Source organism: Meriones unguiculatus, chromosome 9 (assembly GCF_030254825.1).
Source record: "Meriones unguiculatus strain TT.TT164.6M chromosome 9, Bangor_MerUng_6.1, whole genome shotgun sequence".
Taxonomy (NCBI): domain Eukaryota; kingdom Metazoa; phylum Chordata; class Mammalia; order Rodentia; family Muridae; genus Meriones; species Meriones unguiculatus.
This window is the reverse complement of record NC_083357.1, coordinates 4,832,518-4,844,589: the sequence shown is the minus strand read 5'-3', so window position 1 is coordinate 4,844,589 and position 12,072 is coordinate 4,832,518. Positions and strand designations below refer to the sequence as shown.

Sequence of the window (12,072 nt, the reverse complement as noted above, 5' to 3'; positions counted from 1 at the left end):
GGGGACTGGATCCAAGATCTGCACTTGCTGGGCAAATGCTGTACCGCTAAGATAAATCCTCAGTCTTGCTTTTATTTATTTAATTTTTGTGTGTATGTGTGTTGTGTGTGTGTGTGTGTGTGTTGTGTGTGTGTGTGTGTGTTGTACTTCTGTGACTGTATGCTCATCTGCATGGAGGCCCAAAATTGATTTATCTTCTTTGGTTGCTTTCTGTTTATTGATTGAGGCACCATCTTTCTCTGAATCCTGGGCTCGGTTTGCTAACTCAGAATATCTAGCTAGCCAGCTTGCCCTAGGTATCCTGGCTCTGTTAAATGCCGAGAGTACACGACCTCCGCACCAGGTTTTACACAGTTTCTGGGGAATCTGGACTCTGGTCCTCAAGCTCTCAGGGTCAGGGCCTTACTCTGCTAGCCACCTTCCCAGCCCTGTTCTGTTTGGATCTGTGTGTGCTGGTACTCTTGGATGTGTATGCAGAGGCCAGAGGATGACCTCAGGTTCAGCTCCTCCTCAGCCTCTACCTAGCTTGTTGTTTTGAAATAGTGTCTCCCATTGAGACCTGGGTCTCTCCTGGGATCATGCAGGCTAGGCTGGCTGGGCAGTAAGCCCCAAGGATCTACTTGCCTCTGTCTTTCCAGTATTGGGATTGTGTGCAGCTGCCCCTACACCCAGCTTTTCACATGGGTGCTTTATTAGCCTAAATGTCTTCACAGTACTCTGAATTAAAAATTTCAACACTGCACTTAGGTGATTTAACAGACTTACCTTTTAAAAATATTTTATTAGCCTGTGTTAATAACATAACAGTGAGTTTTATTATGTTTCCATTTTTACTGTATTTGCCCCTCTTACCTCTTGTTTCCCCTTTCTCTTCCCAGCTAGACCTTCGGCTCCTTGTTTTGTGTGGAGAGGAAAGCTTGTGTTGTTCAGGATAGAGAGGTTCCCCCTGCTTCAGCCTCCAGAACAGTTGAGACTGCAGCTGCTGCACCACAGCCAGCTCCCATTGTTGACTTGGAGAGTTTTTCTCCAAAATTCTGCTTTTATGAATAGGGATGAGGTGAATGCTTTTGTGTATATATTTTATCTCAGTTTATCTAGAAAATAATTCAATAGATTAACAAAGAATGTACAAACTCTCAAAGCTTCTACTGTAAAAAACAATTTTTTTTTAAAGAAATTAGATCTTTCGATCCTAACCAAAAGTGACCCACTGGGCTGAGGCTATAGGTCGGTGGGAGAAGTCCGGTCTAGTAGCCAGGGCCATAGAATCTCAGTGCCGAAGCTCCACCCAGCCCCAACACAGTGGCCTGTTAGCTGCGAAGTAGAAAAGTTAGAGCTTGGAAGACATGGGAAATCCTGAATTATCATTATCTTTTTAAGATTTGTTTTTTATTGTTGGGGCTTGAGTTCAGCTATATCGCTGGCTTTTTTTGTTTGTTTTGTTTTGTTTTTTTTGAAAAGGGGTTTCTCTGTGTATCCCTGGCTCTCCTGGAACTCTCTGTAGACCAGGCTGACCTAGAACTCAGAGATCCACCTGCCTCTGCCTCCTGAATGCTGGGATTAAAGGTGTGTACCACTAATGCCCTGCTCTCTGGCTCTCTTTAAAAAAAGTTTTGATTTACAATAAAGTTTGCACAGTCCAAATCTAACTAATTTAGCATAAAGGTATTTAAAGTTATATGCCTCAAACATACCAGTCTGGCAAAAGATCTGAAGAAGAAGAAATTTTAAGCCTCTACTAGGACATGCCTTGTCTGTGTTTTAAAAATAGGAAACACAGTGAATCTTGCTAATTTGTTATTATTATTATTATTACTGTTTTTGGTTTTTGGAGACATGGTTTCTCAGTGTAGCTCTGGCTGTCTTGGAACTCACTCTGTAGGTCAAGTTGGCTTTGAACTCAGAGACCTGCCTGCTTCTGCCTCCTGAGTGTTGGGATTAACGTGTGCCACTACACCTGGCTTCCTCCATCTTTTTAATGTTTTAAAATAGCACTTGGGAGACAGGAAGTGGAACACTAGAGTCTGTTACATCTGGCCGTTTGTGGTGCTGCTTGTACTTTCAGCCACTAAGAAGCTAAGAAGCCACTAAGATGCAAGATGATAAGAGGGAAAAAGGAAAGGCTGGGAGAAGTAGAGAACTGAGACTGTGGACTCATGTCCCAGAAGCTCTTGTGCCACACCCCACACCTATTTGCTTAAGTTCCTCCTCTGAATAGAGGAAGTTAGTGAATAAAAATAAGTCTGTCAGGTGGGTGGCCTACTTCTGTAGTCTGCAGCTTTGTGGTGGAGGCAGGGTTGCCATGACTTGAGGCCAGCTTGCCCATACCTTAAAATGAACAAATTATGTGTGTTGTAGGTGTGTTTGTGTAGGAGAGTGTCGTCCTTTGGATTTTAATTGTTCCCTACTTTTTTTTTTAACATATGACCATCATGCTTTGCTCCTGTTTTTAGGTTAAGTTAAAGTAATTTTAATTTGTAAAGGCACAGCTTTGTTCTTCTTGCTTATGTTACTTTTTTTTCATTGTTGTTGTTGTTCTTTGAGGCAGTTTCTTTGTAGCCCTGGCTATCCTAGAACTCCCTCTGTAGACCAGGCTGGTTTCAAAATCACAGAGATCCTCCTGCTTCTGCCTTCCAAGTGCTAGGATTAAAGGTGTGTGCTACCATGCTACTTCTTCAATGAAACAAGAGAGTAAAAACCCTTTGACTTCTTGACAGTGTGTAAATAGATTAAGAATCAAAATTACTTGTATTAAAATTAAACTAGAGTTCTTGTATTTTACTGCTTTTTAAAAAAGTATTTCCTCATCTGATTTATGTACTGATTTATGTAAACTTTTTTTTTTTTTTTTCAGACAAGGTCTTTACTGGGTGTATTTGAAGAAGATGCTACTGCTATTTCCAATTATATGAACCAGTTATATCAAGCTATGCATCGGATTTATGATGCACAGGTAAAGAACTAAGAGGCTAACACAGTACTGCTTAAAAATGAATCTCTTAAAAAACAATGAATCTCTTAGCACATGAGGACAGAATAGTGTCTGCTTGGTTTACTGTGTACCTCACTTGTTCTCAGACACAGAGTAGTTTCTCCTGAAAGGATGAATGAATACTAAGCATGTTACAGAACTTACAAGTCAGGTAGGTTTGTAGTACTAAAAAAGTGAAAGATTGAAGCATCTGTCCCATTTCTTCAAACATAGTGAGAGCTTTCTTACTGGAGAATGGACTGCATGGACTGAAGACCCCATATTATTTTATTTTCATTAATCATACTTTTAACTTTAAGGAATCCCTGTTGTTGTTGTTGCTGTTTTGTTTTGAGTAAAGGCTTGGAAAGTAGCCAGCCTCTAGTTAGTAGAAGACTATGACTAATTTTTCTTGCATAATAGACATAAAATTTGAGGTTATATTTGTGTAATTTATAAGTTTTAACAGCAGCCTGTGTTCTATTGACATACTTTGAGATTAGTTAAGTGTATTTAATTCCTATCTATGCTATGACAGTATTCCCCCCCTTGTGGTAGGTTTGACAAGGCTTCATTCTAGCCACAGTTCAGTTAATAAGTGAAATATTATTTTATTATATCATGATTGAAAAGAAACTGAATTAACCAAAATACCTTTGGTCTTGCTGTGTTGCTTTGTTATGTCCTGTGTTAAACACATGGTTGTTATGTTATTGAATGCTCATATTCTCTAGATTGAATAAAAATTAGTCATTCACATAGAATCTCTACAAATTTGCTGACATTTTGTACAGTTTTCTTCTAGCTTTAAATATGTTTAATATTTTGTTTTCATTAGCAGAGACCCTTAAAACAAAACAAAAACAGCTAAAAAGCACATACCTGAAGCTGGGTATGGTGGTGCATGCCTGTAATCTCATCACTTGGGAGGCAGAGGATCAGGAGTACAAGGCCATCCTCAGCTACATAGCAAGTTTGAGGCCAGCCTGGGCTACATGAATCTATGTCTTAAAAAAAATAAAGAAAAGAAAAAAGGGCATACCTGGAACATTGCTGAATTCTTTGCCTTTCTTCTGGTTTATATTTTCTTTTGAAACACTTTTAATGGTAGTTCCTTTTCTATTGCTGAGAATTAATATATATATATATTTATTATCTCTATGGTTTATATATATAAACCATAGAGATAATAAATGAAGGCGGCCTAGATAACATCAATTAAAACATTTTTCTTAATCTGTAATATTGTACTAATTTGAATTTTGATCTTTTTCCTTAGAATGAATTAAGTGCAGCAACACACCTGACTTCGAAACTTTTAAAAGAATATGAAAAACAGGTATAAAGGTTTTAAAGCATGATTTAAAATATGTAACAATGTACTGTATGTTTAGATAAACTTTTTCAATCAGAATCTTTTATTTTAGTGTTTTAGAGCAAGGGTCTCACCATATAGTCTCAAACCCATGATGCTCCCACTTTTTCTGAGTGCTGGCATTCCAGGCTTTCGCCACCCTGCATGGCCTGGTAGCACTTCATGAGTTTACAAAATATGCCATTGAAAACTCACTAAGTCCTTATTGTTAGTGACTTACTATTAGAACAAAGCTGGTCTGCTTTTCCAGATCTTTCCTTTTTATTTTAATTTTTCTTTTTTGAGACAGGGTTTCTCTGTGTAGCCTTGGCTGTCCTGGAACTCGCGCTGTAGACCAGCTGGCCTAGAACTCAGAAATCCACCTGGCTCTGCCTGCTGAGTGCTGGAGTAAAGGCGTGCGCCACCACCTGGAGATTTCTCACTTTTACTAAAAAAGATGCTGAGCTTTGTTCAAGGTTACTCTGTTGTTGGAGGAAGGAGTGAAAGCCAAATCTTTGAGCTCCTAATATTGCGTACATCCCAGCGTATAGTGCTAGTTGATTATCTAACAGGCATTTTAAACAGTGTTCGTTAATTGCGAAGATTATTTTATTAAAAGGATATTTTTGGAGCATGTTCAAAAACTTAGATGTTTCTAAAGTTATTTGAAAGTAGATTGTGTTACTCACAAAAAAATACAGCATTGAACATTAATCTCATCTGTGTTTTTCACTTTCAGCGTTTTCCTTTGGGGGGTGATGATGAAGTTATGAGCTCTACTTTACAGCAGTTTTCAAAGGTTATAGATGAGGTAAGTTGTGATCTTGCTTGAGTAGGTGGTTTTATAACTAAGTTACTGAAGTTATTCAGCTTTTTACTGAAAACTATAAAGCTTTTTATTATATTTTACTTTGTGTGTGTGAGAGAGAGAGAGAGAGAGCACCATACTGTGTGTGCAGCAGGAGGACAGCCTTCAGGAGCAGGTTCTCTCCCACCATGAGCCCCCGGGGTCGCACTCAGGTGAGCAGTCTCAGTAGCCACCTCTCCAGCCCTTATCGGGAACTAGTATAGCTGTGAGTCTATGAGACGTTTTGTTGCGAAGAATAGTATTAAAAGGCACTATTTCCACATCATGAGGGCGCTCATAAAATCAGGATTTTCTTACCTAATTAAAACGGTTTCCCTGGGGCTGGAGAGATGGTTCATCAGTTAAGAGAACTGTTGCTTTTCCAGAGGTCCTGAATTAAATTCCCAGCAACCACATGGTGGCTCACAACCATCTATACTTGGATCTGATGTGCTCTTCTGGCATGCAGGTATACATGCATTTGGAGCACTCATATACGTAAAATAAATAAATCTTTAAAAAAATTCTCCCAAGAATAAACTTAAAAATGGGTTTCATCTATTCCTAGTCCATGAATCATTCACTTTTTTCACTGTTACTTGATGTGGACAGAAGAATGAGGCTGTCTGCTGTAACCAGTTGCTTTGTGATTTTTCTTTTGCCATTGAGTAACACACACTGTTTGGTCCTCATTAATCTATGCAAAATAGCCAAAATTAGTCCTTAATTTCTCAAACGGTTAATTATAACAGACCATAAAATAATAACAACATGAAGGCCTAGAAGTTAGAAGAAAAGAGATGAGAGGTTTATGGAGAACCATTAATGTTCTCTACTCTTGCTATGAAAGCTGTGTGTGTTTATTCTCATATACATACTTTTTTAACATGCGTGGGATCCAGCCCAAGACCTTACATGTTCTAGATAGGTCTCCTACCACTGAGCTATAACCTAGCCCCAGTTTTCCTAATATCTTAGTAACCCACTATAGCAGAATATTATCCTAGGCCATCAGTTTAAGTAATGATACTTAGTGGGTTAGGGATGTAGCTTGGTGGTAGAGTACTTGATGAGCATTTTCGAGTAATGGGTGTGACTCCTAGCACTTCAAGTAAACAAAACAAAACGCTTATAGGAAATGTAATATTTTCCATTTTTAAAAATTATGGCAAAATACATTGATACTCATGGTATTTAATTCATTCACAGTGATGTACAACCATCATAGTTATCTAGGTCAAGAACATTTTCATCATCTTAAAAGAAGTCTTTTCCGTGTCATCTATGACTTTCCCTCGGATTTTCCCAAGTCCTTGGCAATGATTACATTTTGGTTTCTGTCTCTGTAGATTTGCCTCTTTGGATATTTCATATAAGTTAACCCATAGAATTTGTGGATTTTGAGGTGTGTTTTCTTTCATTTTAAATATGTTTATCTGTGCCAATACTTTTTTTTGAATAAAATTTTATTGTGTAATGCATATTGCCACATTTTATTTACCCACTTGTGGGTGTTCTGTTGTTCTTACCTTTTGGTTATGACCATTCATATAATAGTTTACTCTTACAAATGCCAGCTTTCAGTTCTCTTTTGGAAAATGCTAAGGAGTGGCATTGCTTGGTTTTATGGTAATTTTATGTCTTAACTTTTTGAGGAATCACCAGACTGTTTTAAACAGTGCAGGACAGTTTGTTTTTTTCTTTATTTGTGCTAGCAAGTATTTTCTTTTTAAAATGATAATCACTTAATAGGAGTGAAGTGTTATCTCATTGCCATTTTGACTTACAGTTTTTGGGTAGCTAATACTATATTGAGCTTTTTTTCCCACGTGGTTATTAGCCATTTGTAATCTTTGGGGAAGTGTCTGGTCAGATCCTTTGCCCATTTTTAAGTTGGGCTATTTATTTTTATTATTAAGTTGTAAGAGTTTATTACCTAGATGCAGGTTTATTACCTAAGTACAGGTTTCTTCTGAGATGTGGTTGGAAATGTTTTCTCATTCTACTTGTTATCTTTACTTTCTTATAGTATCTTCTGATCCATAGTTTTATTTTAATAGAGTCTATTTTATATTTTGTTGCTTGTGCTTTTGATGTTATATCTAAGAAATTGTTGTCAAATAAAGTTTTCTTTTAAAAGTTTTAGGCGGGGCATGGTGGCACATGCTGTTAATCCCTGCACTTGGGAGGCAGAGGCAGAAGCCTCTGAGTTTGAGGCCAGCCTGGTCTACATAGTGAGGTCCAAGACTGCTAGGGCTACATAGAGAGACGCTGTCTCAAAACCAAAAAAAAAAAAAAAGTTTTTTCATATAATATTTTGTATTATACTATATAATTTTGTTGTTTCCATATGTAAAATGTATCAAAGCCTTTTAAAAGACTAGATTCTAATTTATATAACATTGGTGGATTCCTATGTGTAGACATATAGTAGTTCTTTTATCTGTTAGTTATTTGGTATTTCTGTCTTTCTGTTACTAGCTCAGTTCTTGTCATGCAGTACTATCAACTCAACTTGCCGATGCCATGATGTTCCCCATTTCCCAGTTTAAAGAAAGAGATCTGAAAGGTATTGACATCAACCTTGTGTTTATTTTCACTGAAGTTCAGTGCTAGCAGAGTGCATTTATTTCATATCCAAACCAGTTCTGACCACAACATGCCACTTTTACTTTAAGTAGTTATTAAACATCTGTGGAAATGCTTGATAGATACTGAACTAGTTCCTAACAATAATGTTCTTTCCTCAAAAGGAGATGGGTTAACACTATGAGAGTGTCTTATAGTTAGGGAGTAAGAAGGCGCTACGGGAGCTCAGGAAGTGGTCAGAAAGACTTTGCCGATGACATGAGCATTGAACAATGAAGAGAAATATATTGAGAAAGGAGTTGTTTTATTAGGATGAGTGCACAAAGTATAGGTTGTAGAAAATATCACTTGTTTTGAGAATAATCTGGTGCTGGATGTGCTGAAGCAAGGCAAGAGATGACTGTAGAGATAGAGGAGGTGGAACTAAAGCAAGGTAAAAGAAGTTAGGCCTGAGTGTATGAACACAAAGAAGCCAGCAGACTCCACAGGGGTAAAGAGACATGTCATTTTGTTTTTACAGGTGGAACAGAGTGGATTTGGTGCCTCAACCACTAAGAAGTGAGAGGCCAGGGAAGGAATAAAGAGAGTGAAAGATGTTAGTGGCATAGAGTAGAGGTTCATGTAGGTGGGGGAACTGGGAACACAGGTTAGTGGGTGACCAAATAAATGTTTTGTAGATCTGGTTCTTTTTATAATTTATAAACTCAAAGTAGATAGAAAAAAAAAATCAAGCATATCAAGTAAATGGTAAAGTACATAAATTAAAGACAAATGTCTTTCAGAGATGGAGCCAATAACTGAAATGATCTTTAAGAATGGTCAGTTCCAGCCAGACATGATAGTGCACAGCTTTAATCCCAGCACTCAGGGAGGCAGAGGCAGGCTGGTCTCTGTGAGTTCCAAGCCAGCCTGGTCTACAGAGTGAGTCCAGGACAGCCAAGGCTACACAGAGAAACCCTGTTTCGAAAAAACAAAAACCAAACCAAACCAAAAAAAGAACGGTCAGTTCCAAGGGAGTAACAAGAATTCACAATCCAAGGAGACTGAGTGGCCTAATCTTTTTCTTTTTTACACAGTATTTGAAATTATTAGTCATATATAAACAATGAATTAATATGTTAAGTTCTAGTATTGTGAGTATTTGCATGTCTTAGCATTTAAAGTGGGTTTAAATACTTTCTCGCCTCACATCTGTGGTGACTGGATTTTCTGGTAGTGCATTGCTGATTATCTCCCAGGTTTTGTAGACAGACTGCAACTGTAGCGTCTCCACTGTGAATACCGTAATATCAGCTTTTGCTTGAGTTTTTGTTTTGGCTTAAGTGGTACTAATTGCTTTATAAATAGTTAAAATATTTTATAGATATGCTAAACTGAAATTATTTTTGAACTCTTTCAGAAATACTGACACTAAAAGAGGTATTTCAGATTGCTAGTAATGGTAAGCCCTGAACATGTTATGCACTGATTTCTTTCATTGATCTGTTTATCAGTGTACGTCACGTACATCATTCTTTGTTAATATTAAAACATTAACTCAATTAAATGGTTAGGATAACATTATTTAAATCAATGATAATACTTTAAATGTATTTTTTACAAAAAAATGTTTCAATGGCAGTTATATCAATCATACTACCTTTATAGTGCCTACAGAGGTTATAAAATATTTTACTTATTTTCTAAGAATTCTGATTTTTTTCCCTTTTCCTTTCCTTTCCTCTTTTCTTTCTATGCCAGGTCTTGAACACAGGGCCTTGTACATGCTAGGCAAGCACTTAGTCGCTACGATATGTTTGGTTTTAGCCTCAGCCCTTCTTTCTTTCTTCCTTTCTTTCTTTTTCAGCTTTTATTTCCTTAAGAGTTTTTCAATTTTGAATTAAAAATATTTTTCCTTTTTACTTATTCTTCCCATCCCACCACTCCTAGTCCTCCCACCACTTCCCCCCCTCCCCCAGCTCCACTGTTCCTTCATTTTCCTTCAGGAATGAGCAGGTGTTTTTAATTACAGTTTCTTTGGAAGTTAGTAGTTTATATCAATTTGGCACACAGTCACATAATTTGAGGGAAACTAGGCTGTGGGGAAAATTTGAACGTAGTGATCATGTAGTAGGGCATTCTTACGTAGCTCTAGTGTGGGTGTAGTCTTACAAAGTACTGTTAACACTCATTTCTGTTTTCCAGATCACGATGCTGCAATTAACAGATATAGCCGATTGTCAAAGAAGAGAGAAAATGACAAGGTGTGTGTACTCACTTTAAAAACATTTTTAATGTATTTTTTTATATGTATAGGTGTTTTACCTGCATGTATGTCTGTGTACCATCTATATTTAAGTGCCTGAGGAGGTCAGAAGATGGTTGTGAGCTGCTGTGTAGATGGGGGAGCTGAACCCAGATATTCTGGAAGAGCTACGAGTGAGTGCTCTTAACTGCTGAGCCATTACGTCTCTGGCCCCTGCACACTTTTTCAATATGCAGTTAATGGCCATTTCATTAGGTGATTTAGTTTTTAAAAATAGAGCCAACAAATCATTGTCGTAGTATTACTCTTAAATTTTATTTTTTCCTAGCTGTTCAAAACTTACCTGATACTGGTCTCTTTAAATAACATGCTTTTTTCCTGCTAATATATGATAGTTTAACTCTTTTGAAAGTATAGTTGATTGTCAGTATATAAAACTTGTTCTTTTTGTTTTATATTTTGATAATACTGCATATTTTTTATCTGATCCATGTATATTGAGAAATACCACATGAGATACAGTATATGCATGCAGTAACAGTTAAGAAAACAAGAGCACATGAATTTGAAGGAGAATAAAGAGAGGCATATTGGGAGGTTTAAGGGAAGTAGATGGAAGGGAGAATGTTGCAATTATATTATAATCTCAAAAAGAAAAAGAAAAAATATCACAAAAAAGAAGAAATACTTCAGTTTTGTATTCCAGACATATGAAAGTATGTGTATGAGAGTTTAAATAGGTGTTCATGGTAGTTAGGGTAAGGAAAAAGTTACTTTAAATTGGGTAACACTCTGTCCTGAAAACTCATTAAAAACATGATTAAAACAAACCAACACAAACACATACCTCAGTGAATTATCACACACGGAACTCAATGAAATTCTGGTGTAAGAACTTCTCTACTTCAAGGGAATATTTATGTTTGATGTTTCCTCAAGGAATGAAACCCAATAATATTACACAATATTTGAGGATGAATACATTTAAAGATTAAAAAAGAGAATATTATCAAGTTCTAGGTGATTCAAGGCTTGGGATATAGCCTATACCAATATTTGCAAATGAGGTGATCTCTCTGCAGGGTTTGGTGTTTGCAGCCCTGGCTGCAGCTACTGGTAGAGACGCCATGACTAATGGGAATCAATAACTGAGGAGGATTTACTGTGCAGAGCCACTTGGCAGCAAAGGGAATGATTCTCCCACAGTGATCATTCCCCCAAACTCTGTTCTGTTTCTAATTTTAGTTCAGAAGTTGCCCAATAAAACATATAATTTGAGATCTAGTAGTCATTTTGCTTGAGAGAGGTACTTAAAGGTCTAGATTATACAATTTGGCATATTTTATATTGTTTTTGGCTATTCCAAGTATTTTAAAAAAGCATTCATCCCTTTTTTAATTAGAAAAATTATTGAGCATCTATTTATTAAGCAGTATTTGGATACCTTGGGGGAACAGTGTGTGCTCTTATATTTGTTGAAGGCTTTGTGTGAATGCATTCCAGAGTACAACGATGGAGAGCTATGGATTAACATGAATTAAATGCAGTAATAGAGATTTTGCTAGAAAGAGTCCAGGCAAACCTTTATTGGTGCGTTGGAAAAGATTATACTTTAGGAGATGATATACACATTGTAGATAAGTAGACAGCATTTTGGGGCTTGAAAAGAACTTTGAAAAAAAGCTCCAAACCAAACAACAAAAATCCCCTCGAAATCAAAATAGTCTCTCTATAGAGGCTTTTGGAGTTTGGAGGCTATAAAGGTTTAAAGTACTAGCTATGGGGGTAAGATTTTTGGGGACATATTTAAGGTCTGCTACGAGTTTATTCGAAGTCATGTACTAGTTACTTAATCCCATGCCTTTGTTCTTCATGCAAAACAAAAAACCTACAAAACAATTGTGAAAATAAAATTAGGTAGTGCATATAGAGTGGCGGTTTTAGCAGGTTTCACTAAAACCTGATCTTGATGGCAATGGGAGGAAATCACTACCTTTCATCTCTTTGGATATGTTTAGGGAAAGATGCAGAAATAATAAAGTAGGTGGGGGTTGGATGGTGTACCT

At 36.9% G+C, this 12,072-nt stretch overlaps 1 protein-coding gene across 4 annotated transcripts in view; it reads left to right on the top strand.

Moving 5' to 3' along the window:
• Positions 1-12,072, top strand: part of Appl1 (adaptor protein, phosphotyrosine interacting with PH domain and leucine zipper 1) — a 47,246-nt gene that overhangs the window by 1,771 nt on the left and 33,403 nt on the right. For 2 of the 4 annotated variants that reach the window (XM_060390750.1, XM_060390748.1), the window contains exons 2-7: positions 2,855-2,953; positions 4,251-4,310; positions 5,065-5,136; positions 7,654-7,741; positions 9,161-9,202; positions 9,946-10,004. In XM_060390750.1, coding sequence (XP_060246733.1) covers positions 2,855-2,953; positions 4,251-4,310; positions 5,065-5,136; positions 7,654-7,741; positions 9,161-9,202; positions 9,946-10,004 — 420 coding nt within the window. Of the gene's footprint in view, positions 1-878; positions 1,058-2,854; positions 2,954-4,250; positions 4,311-5,064; positions 5,137-6,521; positions 6,578-7,653; positions 7,742-9,160; positions 9,203-9,945; positions 10,005-12,072 lie in introns of those variants that run through there. The other 2 variants (XM_060390749.1, XM_060390751.1) reach the window with 2 other exon arrangements.